Genomic DNA, 26169 nt, shown 5'->3' with positions numbered 1-26169 from the left:
TTGGGAAACGAGAGGATATTTGTGGTTGCAGATTTCAAAAATAAAAAGGCAGTAGACTACAGTTCTCTGAAATCAGTGGTATGTCTTGAGGTACAAAACCAAAGTCCTCATGAGCAACATTGAGCACAGGGTCATGGGTTGATGGTGGGTGCTTCTTTGGACTCCGCTAAACCCGGTATGTTGAGAAGCTGGAATAACAGAATTCTGAGGAAATTCTGGTGAGGGAAGAGAATGAATGACAGATTTTCTTTTATGAGCAGTGCTGCATGGCTAGTGTCAATTATCTGGGGAGAAGCAAAGGCATCTAGACTCTCCCTGGCCTTTTATGTCAAAACTCGTGTGTGAATAGCTGGTTCAGGGAAAATAGTAGTGAGTAATTGATCAAAGAAGGACAAGCGTACAATTTATAAGATATTATCAGAAAAAAAGAGGGAAGGAACATCATATACAAGTGATAACCAAAAGATACCTCTCAGAAAATAGCAGTTAAATCCTGACCAAACATCACCATGAAAGGGAAGATGATGGAGCCCTCCTCTCTGTAAATCAGGTATATCAACAGAAATACAAGTGCTCAGAGACGGTAAGATAGGCTATCAGTAACAAATTACAAGAAAAAGTTATCACCAAAAATGAAGGCCAAATTGGAAGCATTACAAAGGAAGTGTTGAAAGTATAGTGATGGACTTAGAAGACAAAATTGAGAAAAGCTAGTAAAGGTATAGACATTAGAAAAGAGATGGATAAAAAGATTCTGAGAGGAAAGATAGCTGTGGAAGAGGCAGAGAGGATTCAATGTGTGCATAATTTTTAGAAGACAAAGGAATGCAGTTTTTCATTTTTCTTAACAGCATCATTTCAAACTGACTAGCCTTGATTCACGGAATTATTCAGATTGAGATTGTCTTACATAGAGCTGGTCTCAGCCTTTAAAGACCAGAAGGAACACAGCATCCCTGAGCCCATTCCTAAAACCACCTGATTTCAAAGTCCAGCCAAAGGAAAGATGACTGGGACCTTGTCGTCAGAGGATGCGTGCTGTGCTTAAGCCCAGAAAATAGTGAAGTAGATGTTTCCCCAAGTCATGTATACCAAGCAGGTTATCCTTCATATGTAAAGAGAACATTCTCAAATAAGAATACCAGGAATAGAATACATTTGTGCCTTTTTTTGTAAGCACGGACAAAACCCATCCAATCTATAGATGAATGCAGATAAAGTCCTTGGAAAAGTTTCCGGCTTTTTAGTATATTTTGATTTTTTTTCCTTCTTAGTGTTAGGGAGATCTTTTAGGGATCAGAATTTTTGGAATTTTAGGAATTTAGGGATATCTATTGTGGAATCAATATTTAGAGTTCAGCAATTCAGTTTTTCATCTATTAAATTCAAATTTATTATAAATGTCCTTTTATGTTTCCATTTCTATGAAATTATTTCTGTTCTTATATTTAGATGTGTACATAGTGAATATGTCTGGAATGATGTTTATCACTGATGTTTCTGATGGCTATTTCTGGATAGTAAAATGTTGGCATTTAAATTCATTTTTCTCGTGCTCTTTTCTTCATGCTTTTAATTATTTGTTCTTTATTTAATGATCGTATATAATCTTATAAAAATAATGAATCAATTATAAAGTAGAAGCCTTTCCTGACCACCACACATGCAGAAAAAGGCAGGGGGGAGATGGTGTAGGTTCTGAGTGAGGAAAACCCACAAAGCCTAGATTAATATAAAGCCTTGATGACATTTATTTTATTAATTGCATTCTTTATTTGTGTTAAGGTAATGCACATTCGGAAACTCCTTCAGAAGATGGATCGTCCAAATGGTCTTTACCCAAATTATTTGAACCCAAGAACAGGTCGCTGGGGTCAGTGTAAGTATTTCTAGTACAGCTGATGCTATGTTAAAAGATTATTTGTCTGAAAACTTGCTTGATGTGGTGAAAAGTACACTACATGTAGGGTTAGAATCCCTCAGCATTGACCCTTGTGATCTGTTACTGCTGTTACCTTTGACAAATTTCTCATCTTTCGGTAGCTTTGGTTTTCCTACTTGTAAATGCAAACCAAATAACCTGTGTCACAAGCAGTATTTTATTTCATGTATGTGAAAGTACTTTGTTAAAATATAGTGCGGTCTTTGCAAAGGGTTGCCCCTATTTATAAACCATATCTTCATGTAGATAGAGCATTGCTTGGGATAGGTATTTTATTAAAGGAATATGAAGAACAAATGAGTATCTTAAATGATTAGAAAGGAGGGCAGTTGCTCTTGGGCAAGCTTTGTCCCGTCGTTTTAACAATAGATACCAGGGTCTTTTATTTATCAGGCTCTGTGCTAAGTTCTTAGATGAAACTGGAGATGGGGAAAGACCATATAGAACTTGGCCGGATTTTGGGGAGCTCCCAGGCCAGCAGAGTAAACAGACACACTTAAATGTAGTTGGAATAAAATGTGATGAATGTTATGGTAGAGGTATGTACCAGTTGTCATGTGAGACTGACAGACGTGACTTCCTCAATGAGAAGAAAATATTTTGTTTGGGGTGAGGGTGATCTTCTTATTAGAGCTTTATAATTGATCTTTGAAGGAATAGATTTTTAAAACATAATAATAAATATTTGGAAATGTGGAATGTAAAGAATTGAAATAAAATATGGGTTTATGAATAGTATTCTTTCTTAAAAGATAGGAGAACTGGAAGGAATACTAGAAAGTGTAACTTTCCCCCAGGTATAACATGTTTGGATTGTTTTTGAGACTGATAAAATCATAATGAAATAAAAAAGAAGTAAAAATAACAGCCTCTTAATCTGTCAGTGAGAAATTATGCTGGTGTTTGCTACCAAGAGTAGGAAAACATTTGTCATGGAATTTGGGGGGGCTCCTTTCAAGGAAATTGTCCTTTATTTTGTGAAAGGAAAGCAGTTTGGTCAATATAGTTATGTCTGTCATGGATCTGGGAATAGATCTCAATCTTTGGCTCCTCTTACGTACTTTTTTGAAATTCTTTACATGCAGCTTATTTTTCTCTTTATTTTGAGGAAAATACAAGGGCCATGCCTAGACTGAGTGAAAATGATACTTTTTTGGAAAAAAGCCCGAGGGCAGCATTTCTAAAATACAAAAATATACTTTTCTTATTCCAGATAAGGATGACTGGTTTGGATGTCTGCTTAGTAATTTGGGTGAATTTTATTGTACATTTCACCCCCTAGAGTTTTATTAAGATTTGGGAATATTCTAACAGGAAAAAATTATGTTTGGTCTTTCTTTATGTCATATGCCAGTGTATATTCTATAAGGTAAAACTTAAATTTAACTGTAAAAATAACAGTATGAAAATATTAAAAAGTGTTTTTTTTTTTTAAATAATCAGGAAAGCCTTCTCCGTAAAGAAAAAGATTATCCGTTTTTGCTATATATAAACATTAACCTCTTATATTTCATAACAAAGGCAAATAACTAGCTAATGAAATACATTTGAATGTATTTGGAAAGCAGAATTTTCATATCCTCTATCAAGAACTCTTATAAGATCATAAGAAAAAAGATGATCATCTCAGTAGAAAAATACACAGAGAAAAGTTGGTTCATGAAAAAAAAGGAAGTAAGCAGATGTTCATTTTTAACCGAGAAAGTGGTATTACTGAAGATAAATAGTACATAGAGACAGTGTAATGCGGTACCACCTTCTTTCTGTACACACTGGTGCTACGCTACTATAGTAGGATGTGCGAACACTACCATCTTTGGTATCCTGTTTGTAGCATCTCCACAGACTGGTCACCAGAGATCTTTGTCCCTCTCTTGTCCCACTTCACCACCACGCTAATCAAATCAGTGCAGCTTTTATTTGACTTATTTTATTGAAGTGTAGTTGACATACAAGACAACAATATAATACAATGACCTTTGAACAACGTGGGGGTTAGGGGCACTGACCACCTGCACAGTAGAAAATCCGCGTGTAACTTTTAACTCCTCACCCAAAAACTTAACTACTAAGTGCCTACTCTTTACTGGAAGCCTTACTGATAAACATAAACAGTTGATTAACACATATTTTGTGTTATATTCTTATACAAAAAAAGTAGCTAGAGAATATATTAAGAAAATCATAAGGAATAGAAAATAAATTTACAGTATTATACCTTGTTGAAAAAATCTGCATGTAAGTGGACCATGCAGTTCAAACACATGTTGTTCAAGGGTCAACTGTCAACTCTTAGTTTCAGGTATACAAAATAACGATTCTCGATGCAGCTTTTAAACAGAAGACACTGTTCATTATCTATTAAATTAATAAGGGAATTGGACACATCCCTGTACCTGGAGCTTCAAAAAGTGTGAAAATTTGTATGCCATTTGAACCTGGGACTCATTTCTACATATTTATTCCAAAGAAATTTGCACAGCTATGTATAAAAAGTTTATTTACTATATCTTTGAAGTTATTTATAATAGGAATAATTTGGAAACATTCTAAAGCAGTCTTTTCCGATAGAACTTTCTGTGATGAGGAAAATGTTCTATATCTGTGCTGTCTACAGGCGTCAATAACCACATATGGTGTTGGGCATTGGAAATGTTGGTATGGTTGTAGAACTGCATGTTAAATTTTATTTACTTTTAATTAATAACTACTTGTGCCTAATGCCTGGACACTGCAGTTTTAAACATCCTATGAAAGAGATTTGGTTAAAGAAATTATAGTACCTTCAGATGTCATATACTATGCAGCCATTAAACATTATGTTACAGAATACTTAACATAGATATATGTTATTTCTGTTTTTTCCTTAATGTTTGTTTTTATTTTCTTCTTTTTGTTTTCCTTTATTAGTCTAAATTTGATGATGAACATCTATCACTTTTGAAGTAAGATTAAAAACATTTTTAAAGCAGTTTTATTGATATTTAACCCATATACCATATAATTCACGCAAAGTATACAATTGAATGGTTTTTAATCTATCCACAGTGTTTTGTAACCATCACCAACATCAATTTTAGAAGATTAACCCCCCAAAGAAATCCTGTGCCATTTAGCTATCACCTACCTATTTGCTGGTTCTTCTACCCCTTGCAGCCTTAAACAACCACTAATCTACTCTGTGTCTCTATAGATTTGCCTGTTGCTGGACTTTTCATATAATTACATATTATGTGGTCTTTTGTGATTGGCAAAATGTTTTAAAGATTCTTCCATATTGTAGCATATATCAATATTTGGATTTTTTTAATGCCTGAATAATATTCCATTTTATGGATCTACCACTGTTGTTTATCCATTCATCAGTTGATGACTTTGGAGTTATTTCTACTGGGTTTTTTTTTTTTCCACTATTATTCCTTTTTTAAAATTGATTTGTAATTGACATACAATATTATATTAGTTTCAGGTATACAACATAGTGATTCTATATTTTTATATATCACCTTGATAGGTCTGGTTACCATCTGTCACTATACAAAGTTATTACAATATTACTGACTGTATTCCCTATGCTGTGCATCGTATCCCCATGACTTGTTTATTATATAACTGGCAGTTTGTACCTCTTAATCCCTTTCACCTATTTCTCCCATTCCCCCAACTCCCTCCTTTTTGGCAGCCACGTTTGTTCTGTGTATCTATGAGTCACTTCTTGTTTTGTTTTGATTTTTAGATTCCACATAGGAGTGAAATTATACAGTATTTGTCTTTCTCTGTCTGACTTATTTCACTTAGCATAATACCCTCTGGGTCCATCTATGTGGTCGCAAATGGCAAAATTTTATTCTTTTTTATGACTGAGTAATTGTCCATTGTACTATATGCACCACATCTTCTTTATTCATCTGTCAGTAGACACTTAGGATGCTTCCATATCTTGGTGATTGTAAATAATGCTACAGTGAACATAGGGGTACATACATCTTTTTGAATTAGTGTTTTTGTTTTCTTTGGATAAACACCCAGAAGAGGGATTGCTGGGTCATATCGTAATTCTATTTTTAATTTTTTGAGAAATCTCTGTGTTGTTTTCTGTAGTGTTGCACCAATTTACATTCCCACCACTAATGTGCAACGGCTCTGATTTCTCCACATCCTTGCTAACACTTGTTATTTCTTGTCTTTTTGAGAATAACCATTCTGACAGGTGTAAGCTGGTATCTCATTATGGTTTTGATTTGCATTTCCTTGCTGATTAGTGATATTGAGCATTTTTTCATGTGTCTGTTGACCATCTTTAGGTCTTCTCTGGAAAAATGTCTGTTCAGGGCCTCTGTATATTTTTTAATTGTGTTATTTGGGGTTTTTTTTGTTACTGAGTTGTATCAGTTCTTTTATGTGTTTTGGATATCAACTCCTCATCAACTATATCATTTGCAAATATTTCCTCCCATTCAGTAGGTTGCCTTTTCATTTTGTTGATGGTTTCCTTCATGGTGCACAAATATTTTTAAATATAAAGAGGATGTCATCTTCCACATCAAAATCTTAGAATACTGAAAAAAATTAAGTCAATGTATGAGACTTGCTAGTCTTTGAAATGATGAACAGTAAAGCATTGACAGCATCTTAATTATTAAAAATATAACTTTTTCTCATTAAATGGTATTATAATAGAAAACTGGATAGCTACATGGAAAAGAATGAAATTGGGCCCTTACTTTATATCATATATAAAACTTAGCTCAAAATGCATCACACACTAAATTTAGGAACAAAAATTATAATATCCTTAGGAGGAAACAGGGAAAAACCTTCATGACCTTGGATTTGGCAATGGTTTCTTTAGAAGCAGAGGCAACAAAAGAAAAAAATAGATAAAATTGGATTTTATTAAAATTAAAAAACTTGTGTGTCACAGGACTTGATAGAGACAGAGGAAGACAAGCCACAGAATGAGAGAAAATATTTGCAGATCACATGGCTGATAAGGGATTAATATCCAGAATACACGAAGAACTTCTACAACTCAACAACAAAAAGATGGTTAAAAAATGGGCAAAGAACTTGAATAGATATTTCTCCAAAGAAGATATGCAAATGGAAAATTAAACATATGAAAAAGATGCTCATCATCATTAGTCACTAGGGAAATGCAAGTCAAAAGCCCAGTGAGATTCCGTTTCACACCTAGTAGGATGGCTGTAATCAAAAGACAGAAAATATGTTTTTGCAAAGGTGTGGAGAAACTAGAACTCTTGTACGTTGCTGTTGGGAATGTATAATGATGCAGCCACTTTGAAAAACAATTTGATAGTTCCTCAAAAAGTTAAATATAGAATTCCATATGATCCAGCAGTTTAACTCCTAAGTATATACCCCAAAGATTTGAAAACAGGGACTCAAGCAGATACTTATATGCTAGTGTTCACACAACGTTATTCATAGTAGCCAAAAGGTAGAAATAACCAAAGTGTCCAACAGATGAATGGGTGAACAAAATGTGGTTTGTCCATATGATGGAATATTATTTAGTTGTGAAAGGAATGAAGTTTCTGACACATGCTGCAACACAGATGAACCCTGAAAGCATCATGAAAAATGAGAAAAGCCAGTCACAAAAAAGGACAAATACTGTATGATTCCACTTTACCAAATCTAACGTAGTCAAATTCATACAATGGATTAGAGGTTGAGACTTAAGTAAAAGGGGAATGGAGAGTTACTACTCCGTAGGTACAGAGTTTCTATTTGGGATGATGAAAAAGTTTTGGAAATAGTCCTAGTTGTACAAGGTTGTGAATGTAATTAATGCCACTGAATGGAACATTGAAAAAATGATTAAAATGGCAACTTTCATGTTACATATATTTCAGCCCAGTTAAAAAATTGCAATAAGGGGGCGCCTGGGTGGCTCAGATGGTTAAGCGTCTGCCTTCGGCTCAGGTCATGATCCCAGGGTCCTGGGATCGAGTCCCGCATCGGGCTCCCTGCTCCTTGGGAGCCTGCTTCTCTCTCTCTCTCTCTCTCTGTCTCTCATGAATAAATAAATAAAATCTTAAAAAAAAAAAAATTGCAATAAAATAGTCCCTTCTTGTTTTTCTTCTCACAATAAATTTAAATTACTTCTTCAGAATATATTCACTCTTAACAGTTGTTAATTTAGAGAATGTTACAGAAAGAGCTATTTACTGGTTATCTTGGCAAGGGGCTTTAAAATCCTAGGGAAGCCATCCTGGTATCCTTTTAGCAGCTGTAGTCTTGACTAAATTGTCCAATTTGTTCCTTTTAATGTTTTTGTATATTTTATATCAGCTTCTGAAAAGTATATCAGATCCATTATTATCTTTGAGCACTATACATCTGTCATATCTTTAAATAGTCTGCAAAACAAACAGTGAATTGAACTGAAATTTAACAATCCAGCTTTGGCTAACTGTATTGTAATTAGAGTAATGGTAATATCTGTGACATGCACATAGCAATCACAGAGAATAATTACTGGTGATTACCTTCAGGAAAAGTACTTGGCAACAGATATAAAAGAATATAGTAAAGAACCTAGATTTAAAGGCACATTATTAATATTTTCTCTCTTTTTTTCCTTTGTTTTTTCACTAGTTTTCTAAGCACAGTGCTTAGCCTATGCTATTTAATGACCGAAGTGAAGAAAATATAGGAAATTGGTCATTACTGATTCATTATGTTTTGTATCACTAAATTAAAAAATTGTAGAAAAAACAAGAACGGGTATAATATTTGGAGTTAGAAGACTAACCCTGGCTTTCCTGCTTAATAATTTAACATAATAATGTAGATGAGTTACCTAACTTCTCCATGCCTTTGTTTCTTCATGTGTTCTAATTGACTTATTTAATAGGATGATCATGTAGGTCATATTTGAAAATGTTTCATAAACCATGACATGATACAAATAGTAACTTCTATTCCAGAATTTCCTATAAGAACGCTTCAAGAAATAGCTTCTCTTAGTAACCTGCCATTAACTTTATAACATGCTGAGATAGATCATATGAATCATTGCTGTTTAGTAGTGCTTTATAATGTTTTATTAATTTCTGCATCTCCAGAGGACCTTGGAGTGTCATGGTTCATCCGATTTGACACTGGGGTAGGCATGATTCAGAGGTTTAAGTAAGAAAGTCACACTACTGGGTGATAAATTCCATAGTTACCATGGATCTCAGGCCTCTGCTGCTTACTTATTAAGCATATAATCTTCTACTAGAGCAACAGTCTAGAAGAGCTGGAAAGGGAACTTGTTTTCCTAGTACCCAGGTAACTTAAAGCTAAATCTGTAAACCCTGGCAATAATTCACAGACCTAAACAACATTTCCTCTAAACCCTGATGACAAAGACTTGCCTTTCCCTGCTATTTACCCTGTTATTTCACCTCTTTTAATTGTTATGTCTTCTTTATCTTGTTTCCTTTCCGTAGATCTGTAACATACCCAGAAATATGTATGAGGCCAGTGCAAAATAGAGAATGCCCTATGTGTTATTTTAATGACTGTTTCTTCTATAAATGTCATGCTCCAAAGTACCATTTGTACTGTCTTTAATCACTCCATGCAAACTCTCATGGCTCAAATCCATTTCATATATTGGTAATTCCCAAGTGTATACCCCCAGTCTCTGGATTTCCACATGTCTGATTGCCTGTTTGTCATATCCATTTAGATATCCATCCGGGACCTCCAGTTCGATATGCCCCAAATTCAAACTCCTACTTTAAACCATTTCCTCCTCCAGTGTTACCAGTTTCAGTGAAGAGCACCATTGTTCTCCCATTTGCCCAGCCAGAAATCTAGACATCATCTGTGATTCTCTTTCTTCACTTACTTCAGTAAACACTTGATAGGTATCAAACTGAAAGAGTAGAGTATTGTCAAGAAAGATTATTCGATTGTTTTAAGATATTAATAAATATTTAAAGAGAGAGATTCAGTTGGAGGGTAGAAATTGAAGATTAAAACTGGCCAAGAGGGGGAGGATTCCTGAGAAGGAAGCAGAAGTGGTTAGGGTCCAGAATGAGATGGAGTATGTAAAGAAGTAATATATCTTCCTCTTTAACAAGCAAAAGGAACAGATGAATTGATAGATGGGGGTGCAGAAAGTTGAAAGATACATTTTTGGGTTTCCCTCTTTTCGCTGTCAATGGTTTGTATTTTTTCTGTGAATTAGGCATGGTTGTGTGCTGAGAGTAGGAAGAAGGTAGAGCAGTAGGGGGTTTTTGAAGAAGAGATTTCAAATACCTGCTTTAAGGAATGGGAAAGAGCAGTAATCAAAAAGTCATACTAAAGTTGACAAGCAATGCTGAGGTTCTCATTCTTGGTGAAAATTGTGATTTGAGGATAATAGTAGAGCAGACTGACAATTGGGCTAATGTTTTTACTGGTTGGATGCAACAAAACAATGGAACAAGGATCCTGAATATTTGGACAGGAGGATTGCCTGTTGCTTCTTTTCCTATCCTGCCTAGACTGCATAGGATCCAAACCAATATGGGAATACTGTACTCCCTTACCTTCTGTTTCATCTCTCCTACAAATCCCAAAACTGTTTCAATCCAGCCATCTACCTTTCCCATTCATATACTCAGCTGAGCATTGCTGATGAAAATCGTCAGTAGTACAGGCTGAAATCGAAACCAGTTCCAACTGGATCATCAGTACCTCTGTCAATTCTTTAACTTCGATCAGTTTACTTCTATTCCTTACTCTCCCCAAGTCTTCTTTACAAACCTATCCATCCCCAACTCACTTTTGACCCATTTCCTTATTTTCAATTTCCTGAGCAATTTTGGTTTAGGTATATCTTTAGTAAAAAGTATTTATGGAGTATTTATAGAGTGTTTTTTTTTTTTTTTTTAATCTTTAAATCCCAGTGTGACTCTTAGTATTTTAAAAACGGAGTTAAATTTGTTGATGTTACTGATAGGTTTAGACTAATTTCAGGTATCCTTTTTGTTTTGTTTACCAGCTTTTTTTAAATAGCTTTATTAAGATATAATTGATGTGTAATAAATAGTACATGTTTAAAGTGTACAGTTTGATAAGTTTTTAAATAAGTATATGCCTATGGAATCATCAAAATAATCCTATATATCACCTCTAAAGGTTTCCTCATCCCCTTCTATGATTCTTCTTTCATTCTCCTGTTCACTTCTTCCTCAAGCAACTGCTGATCTGCTTTCTTTCATCATAGATACATTTGCATTTTCTAGAACTTTATATAAATGGAATCCTTTATATGCATTCTTTATTTTTGTCTGGCTTCTTTCACAGAGAATAATTATTTTGAGATTTGCCCATATTGTGTATATCAGTAGTTCTGAGTAGAATTCTGCCTGTGGAATACCACAATTTGTTTATCCATTCACCTGTTGATGATCATTTGGGTTATTTCCACTTTGGGATTATTACAAATAAAGTGCTATGGACATTGACCTAAAGCTTTCATGTTGACATATGTTCTTATTTTTCTTGAGTGCATACCTAGGAGTGGGATGTTTGTATCATGTAGTAGGTGCGTACTTAACTTTTAAAAAAACTGCCGATCTCTTTTCCATAGTGGATGTACCATTTTACATTCCCATCAGCAGTGTTCTTCCACATATGCACCAGTACTTGATATGGTCAATTCTTTCATTTTAGCTATATTGTATCAATATAGGTGTGTAGTGGTATTTCTTGATGGCTTTAATTGTCACTTCCAAAATGATCAGTGATGTTGTATGTCTTTTCATGTGCCACTTCCCATCCATTTATCTTCTTTGGTGAATTGTCTGATCAAACCTTCCCCAGGTGCCCATTTTCAAAATAGATGTTTTCTCTCTGTCTTTGACTTGTCTTTTCATTCTCTTCGCAATCTTAAAGGCAAAAGATTCCAACTATGAAGTCCATTTTATCAGTCTGTTCTTTTATGAATTATTCTTTCATGTCTTATCTAAGAAAGCTTTGCCTAACCCAGGGTCACAAAGATTTCCTCCTATGTTTTCTTCTAGAAGTTTTAGAGATTTAGGTTTTATATTTAGGTCTGTGATCTGCTCTGAGGTGATTTTTATATAGGTATTACAGTTCATTCCTCCCTCCCTCCCTCCATCTATCCCTCTCTCCCTCCCTTCCTCTCTCCCTCCCTCCCTCCCTTCCTTCCTTCCTTTCATGGGTATCTAATTATTCTGGCACCCATTTGTTGAAAGGATTGTCTTTTCTCCACTGCATTGTCTTTGCACCTTTATCAGGAATCAGTTGTACATATAGATATAAATTTTTGAATTCTGTTCTGTTCTATTGATCTATTTATTATTATGCCAGTACCATGCTGTTCTGGTTATTATAGCTTGAAATCAAGTAGTGTTAGCCCTCTAATTTTTTTCTTAAAACTGTCTTGGTTATCTAGATCCTTTGCATTTCCGTATTAATTTTAGAATCACTGTGTCATTTTCTATAGAAAAGCCTGCTGGTATTTTGATTGGGAAGTCCATAGATCATTTGGGGAAATTTGATATCTTAACACTGTTTGACAGTTGATATCTTCCAGTCCATGAACAAGTTATATCTATGTCTACATTTATTTAGGTATTCTTTATAATTTCTCTCAAAAATATTTTGTAGCTTGCTATGTACAGGTCTTACACATGTTTCACCAGATTTATCTGTAGATATTTCATATTGTTGATGCTGCTAAAATGATTTTTTAAATTTCACTTTCTTATATTTTGTTGCTAATATATAGAAATAAAATTGATTTAGAATATTAAGCTTGTATCTGCAACTTTCTGACTTCACTTTTTAGTTCTAGTAGCTTTTTTTGTAGATTCCATCGAATTTTCTTCATAGACAGTCTTATCTAAATAAATATAGCTTACTTCTTTATTTCCAGTGTGAATGCCGTTTATTTAAATTTAATTCATTTCTTTTTTGGCCTCATTGCACTTGCTAAAACCTATGGTGCAGTGTTGAAGAAAAGTGATGAAAGTGAACAGCCTTGTCTTGTTTCTGATCTTAGGGAGAAAGCATTTAGTCTTTTACTAAGTATACTGCTAGCTGTAGGTTTTCTTGTAGTTGCCCTTTGTGTGTTTGCCCTGGTTTGCTGACAGTTTTTATCAGGAATGGATGTCAAATTTTTTGTGTGTGCATCTATTTTCTTCTTTGGTTTATTGAATATAGTGAATTACATTGATTGATTTTAAATGTTAAACCTGGTCTGCATTTCTAGAATAAGTCATATTTATTCATGATATGTATTAGCCTTTCAGTATTTTCTTGTAATTGATTTGTTAAATGAGAAATACTGCTCTGTAGCTTTCTTTTTATGTCTTTCTCTGGTTTTGATATTATTATAATGCTGGCCTCAGAATTGGTTGTGAAGTATTCCCTCCTCCTCAGTTTTTTTTTTTTATAAAAGTTTGTGCAGAATTGATAATGTTTCTTCCTTAAATGTTTGATAGAATTTGCCAACATAACCATCTGGGCCTGGAGTTTTCTTTTGTGAGGTTTTTAAATATAATTTCAATTTCTTTGACAGATAGAAGGTTGTTCAGATTATCTGTTTCTTCTTGAGAGAGTTTTGGTAATTTCTGTCTTTCAGAGAATTTGTCCATTTCATCTAGTTTTTCTAATTTACTGGCATAAAGTTGTTCATAATGTTCCTTATTGTCCTTTTAATATCTGTAGATTCTGTTTCATTGATTTTTGCCCTAACATTTATTATATATGCTTTCTCTACCTACTTTGTGTTTAATTTGCTTTTCTTTTTCTGGCTTCTAAGGTGGAAGCTGAAGTCATTGATATGAAACCTTTTTTTTCTAAAAAGGTTTCATGTTGTTAATTTCCGCTTATGTACCGTATCCCACAAATTCTGCTGTGTTGTGTTTTCATTTTCATGTGGGTTTTTAGTTATTATTATTATCAAATTTGGAGATATTTTTAGCTCTTACCTCTTCAGGTAATTTTTCGGTCATGCCTGTCCTTCAGACATTCCAGTTATCCTAAATGTATTAGGCCACTTAGTTCACTGATACTTTTTTATTTCTGTTTTTTACCTCCTCTGTGTTTCATCTTGAATAATTTCCATCGCAGTGCCTTCAAGTTTACTATTCTTTCCTTATTTATTGTCTCATCTGCTCTTAATCCCTTCCACTGTATTTGTTTGTCTCTAACACAGTAGTTTTCATCTTTGGAAGTTCAGTTTGGATCTTTTTATATCTTCCTTGTCTCTGCTTACCTATTTGCACATAGATAAACACAGTTATAGTAACTTGTAATATTCTTCTCTGGTCATTCTACCATTTTTGTCAATTCTGGGTCAGTTTGGACTGGTTCCTTATTTTCCTCATTGTGAGTGGTTTCTTTCCTGCCTCTTTGCATGCCTGGTAATCTTGGATTAGATGTTAGACATTGTCAGTTTTATCTTGTTTGAGTGCTGGATATTTTTCTTTTCCTAGAAATCTTCTTGAGTTTTTTGGGGGGATACAGTTAAGTAACTTGGAAACTGTTAGACCTTTTCCTGTCTTGATTTTATGATTTGTAAGGGGGATCTGGTACATTGCTCAGTCTAGGGCTAATTATCTCCTGCATACTCTACTCTAATGGCCCATGAAGTATGGATTTTTCTCATCTGGCTCATGGAAAGAAGCATTATTACCAGTAGGGTCTTTGTGAGCCCCAGGCAGTGTCCCCTCCCATCTTTTCATGTGGTTCTTTTCCCAGTCTCAGGTAGTTTGCTCACACGTGTGTGCTGCTCAGTACTCTACTGGATACTCAGGGGAACCCTTTATAGATATCTGGTTTCTCTTTCTGTGCAGGTCTCTTTTCTCTGGTACCCTGTCTATGAACCCTAGCTGCCTTGGACTTTCTGGACTGTGCCTTATTTTCTCCTCCCTATGCCTCTGCCTGGAAACTTTCTTGAGGCAGTCATCTGGGGGCAGTCACAGGACTCCCCTTGTTTATTTTCCATATCTGACAGATCACTGTCCTTTACTGCCTGATGCTCAGTATCATGAAAACCATCATTTCATGCATATTGTCCAGTGTTTTTGGCTATTTTAGGTTACAGGGTAAACTGTTACTTCATTCTGGTCCAAAACACAAGTCTTTTTCTAAGTCAGTTTCTTTTATCTTACTTGTTTTTTTTTTTCTCCCTATTATGCATTCTTAAAATAGCCTCCGCATACTGCCTTATGTCTTTTGTTTCATTTTCTTTTTCTTTATTCGTTTCAAAATTAATATATATATTTTCATCTTTTCTTAACAATTGCCCTTGAATTTTAACTTACGCCCTGATTATTTATATTTTTCTAATGACATTTAGAATTAATCATTACTGGATCTTCCCTTTGAGCAAGATGAGAACTCTAGCATACTTTTATTGCTCCATTGCCTAATTCATCATAAACTTGTGGTTCAAAGTATTAATTTCTTTTTCTCACTATTGCTCCTTGTATGTCCCATTCTGTGCTTCTAGTTTTTAAAAATTATTATTATTCACAGAATGCTTCTTTGGTAGTTTTTAAAAGTTGGTCACCATACCCCTTTACCTCACTTCTACCTAGACAACCTTGTTTCATAAGTCAAAGTGAAAGTGAAGATTCTTATGCAGATCTCTTTACCTGTAAGCTCATTTACTGGGTCACTGGGCTTTATTTCTATTTTTCCAGTCTCAGAAGATCCTGACCAGTATTTTTCCTTTGACCTGCGTTCTGTATTCTTTCCTCTTTCATCTCCTGAACTCTTTCTTTTTTGGTATTCTCATTGTGATTAGACCATGTGTTAAACCTCCTGGTTCCTTTCTCATTGCCAGTGAGCCCTTCTCTCTATTTCCTCTACTCTTCTTCATTGCCATAGCCCCTTCTAGCAGACACTCCACCTTTCTTCTTCCTGTCAGGATAAAGCCTTTTGAAGAAATGTTTATATTTGTTGGTTTTTCTTGTTTGCCTTCTGTTCACTTCTTTTGATGCATTGCGTTCTGGGCTCTGCTTGCTTTTTTTTTTTTTTTTTAAAGATTTTATTTATTTATTTGAGACAGAGAGAATGAGATACAGAGAGCATGAGAGGGAGGAGGGTCAGAGGGAGAAGCAGACTCCCTGCCGAGCAGGGAGCCCGATGCGGGACTCGATCCGGGGACTCCGGGATCATGACCTGAGCCGAAGGCAGTCGCTTAACCAACTGAGCCACCCAGGCGCCCCGGGCTCTGCTTTCTACCGCTCCACTAAAAGTAATTTTTTATGTGGCCCAGCGACTGTCCTATAGACTAGTCCAAAAAGGACAATGTATTAGTTAGGTATTTCTGTATAACAAACCACTCTAAAATTTAGTGACTTAAAATAATGTATTATTTCTTCAGAGTCTACAGGTTGGCTGAGAGGTTCTGCTGGTCTTGTCTGGACTTACTAATGTGTCCCAGTGAGCTGGCAGGTTGTCTGCAGGCTGGCTAATCTAGCACAGCCCCACTTGGGGAGATTCAGCCCTACTCCCTATGGTCTCTCACCATTTATCAGGCTATATACCATGCTTATTTCCATGGCAGTAACAAGGTCCCATAAAAAGAAGTGGAGCACATTAAGGCCTCTTGAGGGTTGGACTTGAAACTGGCATGATGTTACTTTTTACCACTTTCAGTTAGACAAAGCAAGTACAAGGCCAATCTACTTTAAAGGGATGGGAATTTGTTTCATATTCTTCTTCACCTAGCTTCTTAAATGTGCATATTCCTAGGAATTCTTCTTATCCTTTCCTTTTTTGCCTCACAGACCTCATCTCTTTTTACAGGACGAACTGTGTCCTATATATCTGTGAAATATGAATCAGCAACTGGCAAACTAGGCTAGCCTCTGGCCTGTGTTTATATGGCCTACTAGATAAAACAAGTTTTTTTTTTTTTTGCATTTTTGAAGGGCTTAAACAATCATCATCAACAACAGCAAAACAGAGGGGCATGCAACAAAGACTGCATGTTATCTGGCCCTTTACAGGAAAAGTTGCCCCTCCACCCCCACCCCTGATGTAAATCAGTATTTCATTACTGATTTTGCTTGGGCTTTAAACTTCTATCTCCCCTCCCCACGTACAGGATATTTGTTTCTGGGTTATTTGTAGGTATCCTTTTTTTTTTTTTTAAAGATTTTTATTTATTTATTTGACAGAGAGAGAGAGAGAGACAGCAGGAGAGGGAACACAATCAGGGGGAGTGGGAGAGGGAGAAGCAGGCTTCCCGTGGAGCAGAGAGCCCGATGTGGGACTCAATCCCAGGACCCTGCATGACCTGAGCCGAAGGCAGACGCTTAACAACTGAGCCACCCAGGCATCCCCTATTTGTAGATATCTTAAACTCAGTAGGTAAAAAATTGAGCTTATTATCTCTTCTTTAAAATTTATTCCTCATTGTGATTCCTTATTTCCTCCATACTTTACATAGTCTGGTCTGTGCCAGAAACTTGACAATTTGGCCAGATTCCTGTCCTGTTGTTTTTACCTTCTTAGTAACTCCAAAATCTGTTCCTTCATTTCTTCTTCCCTTTAGTTAATTTGGGCCTTCAGTTCTCTCCCTCAGTTCAGTATCACCCTTACTGCCTCACCCTCCACATGCTCTTTGTGTGGTCTAATCATCTTCTCTTGCACGTACAGTTTATTTGATGTATTGGGACTGAGAAATGACTGTTCGCTTATAGAATGCCATTTTGGTTTGGCTGTCTGCTGTAGGCCAAAGCCAGAATGTAGGGGAATAAGGAGCAAGTAGGTGAGGAGAAAGAAGCAGGAGTGAATTCAAATTCTTTTAAGAGAAAAGAGGAACGGAATTAGGTATTTGGTTATTTTTAGAAAATACATTCTTGGTTTGTCTCCCTCTCTGATTTCTTCCCATTCAGTTTTCCCTCCCTCCCCCTGTGGTCCTCTGCTCTGCTCTGTTCATTATGTTCCACATGAGTGAAACCATATGGTAATTGTCTCTCTCTGTTTGACTTATTTCACTTAGCATAATATCCTCCCGTTCCATCCATGTAGATGCACATGAGAGACTCTGGACTCTGGGAAACAAACTGAGGGTTACAGAAGGGAGGGGGCAGGACGATGGGGTAACCGGGTGATGGGTATTAAGGAGGGCATGTGTGGTGATGAGCACTGGGTGTTATATGCAACTCATGAATTGTTGAACACTACAACAAAAACTTAACATGTATTATATGCCGGCTAACTGAACATAATAATAATAAAAAAAAGAAAATGCTTTCTTACTACAGTCCCCTGAATAGTTGAAATATTGTATCTGGAGCTGAGCTATAAGAAAATTAAATATTAAGGAAAACCTTAATATCAAGACTTTGTGTATATTTCTGATAATTCAGATGAATGAAGTTTTGTAAGGTTTTTAAAGTTATATTTCAGTGGATATTTCATGTAAGCAATTGAATATACTACAATTATAGACATCCTAGTATTGGGGGAATTAGGAAAGTTTAAAAATATATACATGTAGGGGCGCCTGGGTGGCTCAGTTGGTTGAGCGACTGCCTTCGGCTCAGGTCATGATCCTGGAGTCCCGGGATCGAGTCCCGCATCGGGCTCCCTGCTCAGCGAGGAGCCTGCTTCTCCCTCTGACCCTCCCCCCTCTCATGTGCTCTCTCTCATTCTCGCTCTCTCAAATAAATAAATAAATCTTTAAAAAAAATATATATATATATACATGTAAATTTTATTAAAACTTGAAAGAATGAATAAGGTAGTTAATGCATTCATTCTATAAACATTTTTTTGTTGAGCTTGTAAATATTAGATGTTAGGTATTACTATTTATCCCATAATTACTTGTTTCCCTAAACTGAAAAAGAGAGAGAGATTGTGAAAGTGGAATCATTTTTTTTAAAAAAGTGATCCAATTCTTTTTTTTTTTTTTTAAAGATTTTATTTATTTATTTGAGAGAGAGAGAATGAGAGACAGCATGAGAGGGAGGAGGGTCAGAGGGAGAAGCAGACTCCCTGCCGAGCAGGGAGCCCGATGCGGGACTCAATCCCGGGACTCCAGGATCATGACCTGAGCTGAAGGCAGTCGCTTAACCAACTGAGCCACCCAGGCGCCCCTATCCAATTCATTTTAAAAAAGAAAAAATACCCCTTAAAAAGAAAAAAAAGAAATTTATTTATTTATTTATTTAGAGAGCGAATATGTGTGTGAGTGTGAGGGGCAGAGGGGGAGAGGGAGAGAGAATCTCAGGCAGACTCCCTGCTGAGCAGAGAGCCCGACGTGTGGCTTAATCTCGTGACTCCTGAGATCATGACCTGAACCAAAACCAAGAGTTGGACACTTAACTGACTGTGCCACCCAGGCTCCCCCACAAAAAAGAAAAAATACCTTAAAAGATAAGTTATTGTATTTGTGAAATGCTATTCATACTTGAAAATGGGAAAATAGCCATTCATTTAATAAATGCTTATTGAGCACTCTTAACTAGAAGTAAGAATTGTGCAAAGCATTGTAGGGTATATAAAGAAACAAGCTAATGAGTGTCTCTTGACAAATTGCTCGTAGTTTAGCAGAGTCTGCTTTCCTTTAAGGCAACTCAAACTTCTCAGCATATTAAACAAGACTGTTATCAGATTCATTGTCTAATGTTTTTTTTCTGATCTGTCAATTTTCAAATAGTTGTATTAAAATCTATGCCCAGGGCGCCTGGGTGGCTCAGTTGGTTAAGCAACTGCCTTCGGCTCAGGTCATGATCCTGGAGTCCCGGGATCGAGTCCCGCATCGGGCTCCCTGCTCGGCGAGGAGCCTGCTTCTCCCTCTGACCCTGCCCCCTCTCATGTACTCTCTCTCATTCTCACTCTCTCAAATGAATAAATAAATTAAAAAAAAAAAAATCTATGCCCATTTTTCAGTGCAAATTGATCAGTTTTGGCTTTATACTTTTTTTCTCTTAGTACACTTTTAAAATATTAAACTTGTTTTTAGAAGGTAGCTGCATTATTTACTTTTTCATGGTATAATACATTCTCCTATTTGCATAGTTGAATTCTTTTATGATGAGTTTTCCTTATGTGCATTGGAGTTTTCATTTGCAAGCTCAGTTTGAGAGAGCTCCACGATGTGTGTTTTTCTTTCCACTCTCACTATTTACTACTCCATTCCTGGCAGTATTATTAATGCCTCCACTGGCTTATCAGTTCAGAACTTGGTGTTTTTTATACTGGAATGTCAGCTCTCCCAAGGATATTAGAAACTTATTTCATACCCAGAGTCCCACCATGAGTGAGTGCTTTGAATCCCATGATGTTGGAGGAAGTAAACTTCTAGATGTCTTTATTTTCAAGAAATAGAAACTCCTGCTTTTAACATTATGAGTTTCTTTGTATTTCTTATTTACTACAATTTTTATTTTGTTTTCAAGTGTGAAATACCTGTTAAATAATGATTTCATCCTTTGTTGTTGGTATGTGCTCCAGGGAGGGGGCAGGATCTTGCATGAAGTTAAAAGATCATCTTGACAATAGTCATTATGTAACTATGACAACGACTTTTTTTGGCGGGGGGAAGGGAGTGGGAGAGAGACAGTCACAGCTGGATCTAGGGCTCCGTCTCACAATCCTGAGATCATGGCCTGAGTCGAAAGCAAGAGTTGGACACTTAACCAACTGAGCCACCCAAGCACCCCATGACTCTGACAGTTTTTAAAAAGTTATTCTATGTACCACCTAAAATCATCCTGAATTACATAATGGTTACAAACTTACAAGTCCTACACCATCCAGAAATACTGGAGTAAACCAAGATGCCCTAAGTTCCCACCTGCTTTGATTTTTATTCATGATAGGACAACAATGAGAGCAGATTAGGAGACAGGGGAATGAGAAGTCATACATATATAGCATTAACAAATTGTAAAGTTATCCAGAAAGAACTCAAATTGAGAAAGTTTTATTAGGACTTCTGCTTCATGGTGGAAGATTGAACTATAACTTCACCACTGTTGCCAACCATTCTCCTTGAGATCACAGTGAAATGCAAGTACAGAAAAAGGTAGAAAGCAATTAACTCAAGATGGTAAAGAGAGTTGGAGGTAAAAGGGAGATTGTAATGGACAGGATTATTTAAACAAATTTGCTTAAACAAATTTGCGTAATGCACTGTAGCTGAGATTGTGTGAGTAGAACTGAGAAAGGTGCAACCTAGAATATAGTAAAAGAACACTACAAAAGGGTAACTGATGTAATTCCACAAAGATTCAGAGTTCATAAACAATAGGAATTGGATAAATTTGAGTGAATTCCTGTCTTCTGGTTCATTAGCAAATAATGTACCCAAAATGCATCCCTCAACATTTCTCTGTCCTGTATGTAATCTCTGTCCCTAAATATGAGGGACTTTCTCTGTCTACTCAGTTCCATATTGTTTTAATATTTTACAAATATGTGTTATCTTTTATGATTTCCAGTAACTATAAAATATTTAAATCTGTTGGAATTTAGCATCTAAGTGTAACTTATCCTTTAAACCTATCATCATACGTTACCATCATTATAAAATTCTTAAATATAAGTATGACGAGTATTGAAAGCTGTTAGAAATTTAACTGTGATCTTCTTGTGCAGTCTGAGAGAAAACTGTCTTTTGTTCCTCTGTCTTCTCTAATACCCAAGCACTTTAAATGTTAGAGACTCAGAGAAGCCTACATAAGGCATATATCTTTCTAGATATTTAGATGGAAAACAAAGGAGATCATTAAGCTACCAAATCATTGAAAGTATATTGCCATTTTATACAAATGGTTATTTTATGTGAACTTTAGAAATTTAATTGTGATCTTCTTGTGCAGTTTGAGAGAAAACTATCTTGTTCCTCTGTCTTCTCTAATACCCAAGCACTTTAAATGTTAGAGACTCAGAGAAGCCTACATAAGGCAATATTCTTCTAGATATTTAGATGGAAAACAAAGGAGATCAGTAAGCTACCAAATCATTCTTGAAAATATATTGCCATTTTATACGAATGGCTATTTTATGTGAACTTGACAAATCATTTAATGTAGAGGTCAAAAAAATGGTTATCTTTGGAAGTTGGGTATTGATTGTGAGGGCCACATGAGGGAGACCTTGGAATGCTGGAAATGCTCTATATTTTTACCTTGTGGGTGTATATATATGTAAGAATTCATTGAAATGTATACTTATGACTAAAGGAAAAAAAGTGATAAATAAGAGCATTTGAGATGCAGGCTGTTGAAGGTACAAGCGAATTACTAAAGTAGTAGCAAACGTGTTGTTTAAAGTGAATGGTGGCACTTTCCCCCATTTATTACTTTCTATAACAGAAGATGATTTAATCACACAAGTTACATAGGCTACTCCCGTAGAGGTAGTCACTGTGCACAGTTGTCTTTTTAAATCTTTTCTATACAATATACAAACCTTTTCTGTACAATAATATTCTTTAAACATACAAATTTTTTGTAGTATCAAACTATATTATTCTGAAACTTACCCTCCCCCTATTTAACAGCATATAATAGATATCTTCCAGTATCAGGTTACAGATTCACCTGATCCTCTTTAATGATTGTGTGTTCTCTTATAGTCTCTTTATACTGTAATTTATGTAGCTACATCCCTAGACGTTTGAGGTTATCTTACGTTTTTATTAATGGATACAGTGCACTGATGACCTTTTTTCTTCTACATCTATACTTGTGTATTTGTTACAGGATAATTCCAGAAGTAGAAAACCTAGTTAAATTTTGATAGCTACTACAAAATTGCCCTCCATTCCCACCACCTGTGAACCATAACTTTATGTACATTGGATGCTATCAGTTTTTAAAAATGTTTGCCAATTAAATAGACAAAAATGGAACCTCATTGTTTTAATTTGCTTTTCTCTGGTCACTAATAGAGTTGATCTTCCTTTCTTATGTTAATTATTAATTTGTGTTTCTTTTTTTAAATTACTTGTGTGTGCTCTAAAGCAGTTTTCCTTATTTAGTTATCAGAGTTCTTTGTATAGGGTATTAATCTTTATTTCTATTATAAATGTTGTAAATATCCTATTCAGTTTCTGGTCTTACAAATTCATTTACGGTAGATTGTACCATATGATGCTATAAGTCTTTCCTTTGTGACTCCTTCATTCTGTGTTTTGCCTAAGAAGATCATCTGCTTAGGAAGAGCAGACATCTTCTTATATTTTCTTCTGGAATACTTACAGTTTTGTGTTTTACTTTTAAATCACTAATCCACCACAAGTTTATTTTTGTGAGCTAAAGATACAAATATTAATATGCATTTCCCCCCAGATAGCCAGTTGTTCCATAAACCACCCAGCGGTCCATCCTTTCCTCACTAAAGTAGGAAACCAGTGCTAGTGCTCTATGAATGATTGACAGGTCATAGAAGTGTGTTGTTTTTCTTTTTTGTGCGGGGAGGATGTGAGTTTTTAAGCAAAGTTTAAAAATGTAGAGTGGGGCTTATGGAAAGGGATAGAAGACTAGGGTTGCCTTGGGAGTTATGCTGTTGCCTTGGATAGGATTAGAAGTATAGATGGGGTAGAATAAGAATACACATAGGGCAAACATATGAAGAAAAAGCTGTATAAATAGCAACCAAGTGTATTCCTTCAATAGCTTATTATATTATGCAAAGTGTTACTACAAAGGCCTTTTAGATTTATTTTACTTTACTGTCTATGGCACAGAAATCACCACTAACCATCCTAGAGAAAAATGGGCTCTTTTTAGTTAACATCAGATTCAAGTGTATCTCATGTTTAATCTTACAGCTTGTATAGTTTAAAGTCATTAATATATGAGTTGTTTTCACTTCTGGAAAAGTTTGGTTGTGTGACACTGTACAAACTATGTGACCGAAGAAAAAGACTCCTATGTGTGTGAAATACCCCATCCAGCAGAAAGGGGTATCTGGAAAGTTGGGTACACATGTAGAGAGAAGTAATGAGGGCATATTTTTACTGGACTAAATTTGAAGTATGCTGCAAGTAAGGCTGTCAATATAATTTTTAAATTGTTGACCAGTAATAGTCATTATACTTGAAAAAGATTATTTCATTGTCTTCTGTCTTCTCTTTCCTCCACCTCCATCCTTTCCTTTTTCTTTCATTACAGACCATACATCAGTTGGCGGGCTGGGAGACAGTTTTTATGAATACCTACTAAAAGCATGGTTGATGTCAGATAAAACAGACCATGAGGCGAGAAAAATGTATGATGATGCTATTGAGGTAATTCTTGTCAGAACATTTACCTGTTTAACATTCTATGAATATACAGTGTGTTTCATAGTGACCAGTGAACACCTAAATGCATTTGGTTCTATGCCCTCACTGTAGAATTTTGGTATTTTAATCTAAAAGTCTTGTATTGTTTTCCTTTATTGTGGCATTTTAAAGAAATTGTTGAAGAATAAATATATATTTATGTATGAAAATTTATTTTAATTACTTTTAGTTATTATCTACACAGACTAGAAAAACTTCTGACTTCACCAGACATTTTCATAAACATTTCTTCTTTCAGCTGACATTGAACCTACACATGGAGAGCCTTATGGATAAATAATACGGGGAAAACACTTATCTAGTATTTTCCACACACCAGGTGCTGTTGTAACCCTTTTTACACATCTGAAATCATCTCATCTTCACTACCATTTTACATTTGAGAACCTTATGGCACAAAGAGGTTAAGTAACTTGCTCAAGCTCGTAATAGCTAGTAAGTGATGGAGCCTGGAACTGAACAGTCTGGCTCCAGGTGCTGTGCTTTTAACCACTTTACTGTATCATTTCATAGTTATATAACCTCTTACCACAGTGTTGTGACAGTTTAAAATTGGAACAGGTTTCAGTCTTGGAAGCACTTACATGTGATATTTCCAAGCAACAACTGTGAAATAGAAAGGTGTGTTACCCACTTACTAAGTTATTTGCTTTCTGATCCAGTACAAACCCATAGCCCTTTAGTGATTTTAATTGGATTTTAAAGTTGTATTGGCGCCTGGGTGGCTCAGTCATTTAAGCGTTTGACTCTTGATTTTGGCTCAGGTCATGATCTCAGGGGTGTGAGATCGAGCCCCCTGTTGGGCTCAGCACTGGATGTGGAGCTTGCTTAAGATTCTCTCTGCCTCTCCCTCTGCCCCTCCCCTCCACCTCTCTCTCTAAAATAAATAAAGTCTTTTTAAAAAATCCGTTTTTAAAATTAGATACATATATATTTTAAATTTTATTATTTTTCTTGAAGTATAACTGCCACATGATGTTGCATTGTACAACATAGTGATTCGACAAGTCTTTACTACCCTGCTCCCTACAGGTGTAGCCAGCATCTGTCACAATATAACGCTATGACAGTACCATTGACTATATTGCGTTTATCCCTGTGATTTACTCGTTCCATGACTAGAAGCCTGTATCCAACTCCCCTTCGCCCATTTTGCCCATCCTCCCACCCTCCTCTCCTGTTCTTGATATTCTTAAGTTTTGTTTTCTCTCCATTTTTCTTCATCAGAGTTGTTTGGGATTGTCAAAGAAACACAATAGGCTTTGTTGATTTTGTATGATTTTGTATATAGCAACACCATTCTGACTGTAGTTGATGATCAGTATTCAGAGTTATAGTTATTGTATTTTTAAATTAAAGCAAGGATCTTATTTTTTTTTTAAAGATTTTATTTATTTATTTGACAGAGAGAGACACAGCGAGAGAGGGAACACAAGCAGGGGGAGTGGGAGAGGGAGAAGCAGGCTTCCCGCTGAGCAGGGAGCCCGATGCGGGGCTCGATCCCAGGACCCTGGGATCATGACCTGAGCCGAAGGCAGACGCTTAACGACTGAGCCACCCAGGTGTCCCAAAGCAAGGATCTTATTATTATTATTATTATCCTTTTTATAGCCTTACTTTTGGGGGAACTAATTCCTACAGTCATTTACAGAATGCACAAGTGTTAAACTGATATTTGGCATATAGTGCTTAGTCCATTGTAGGCATTCAATAAATGTTTCTTGAGTAGGCATCTGTTGCATGCCTTATATGTGGAAAACATGCCAGATGCCATGAGGCCCACAAAGATGAAAAACATTGTCCTTGCATTCGAAAAACTAATCTTTTCTTTTTATTCTTTTTTTGGTAAAGATTTTATTTATTTATTTGACAGAGACAGTGAGAGAGGGAACACAAGCAGGGGGAGTGGGAGAGGGAGAAGCAGGCT

General features: G+C 35.8%; 1 protein-coding gene across 2 annotated transcripts in view; it reads left to right on the top strand.

Annotated features, from left to right (window-relative positions):
- MAN1A2 (mannosidase alpha class 1A member 2) overlaps window positions 1-26169 on the top strand; it is a 217360-nt gene that overhangs the window by 133785 nt on the left and 57406 nt on the right. For both annotated transcript variants that reach the window (XM_034990197.1, XM_034990198.1), the window contains exons 8-9: window positions 1786-1879; window positions 24070-24185. In XM_034990197.1, the coding sequence (XP_034846088.1) occupies window positions 1786-1879; window positions 24070-24185 (210 nt within the window). The remainder of the gene's footprint in view (window positions 1-1785; window positions 1880-24069; window positions 24186-26169) is intronic.

Source organism: Mirounga leonina, unplaced genomic scaffold, assembly GCF_011800145.1.
Source record: "Mirounga leonina isolate KUSES-001 unplaced genomic scaffold, KU_Mleo_1.0 Mir_507, whole genome shotgun sequence".
Lineage (NCBI taxonomy): Eukaryota > Metazoa > Chordata > Mammalia > Carnivora > Phocidae > Mirounga > Mirounga leonina.
This window is presented reverse-complemented; position numbering and strand designations above follow the sequence as displayed.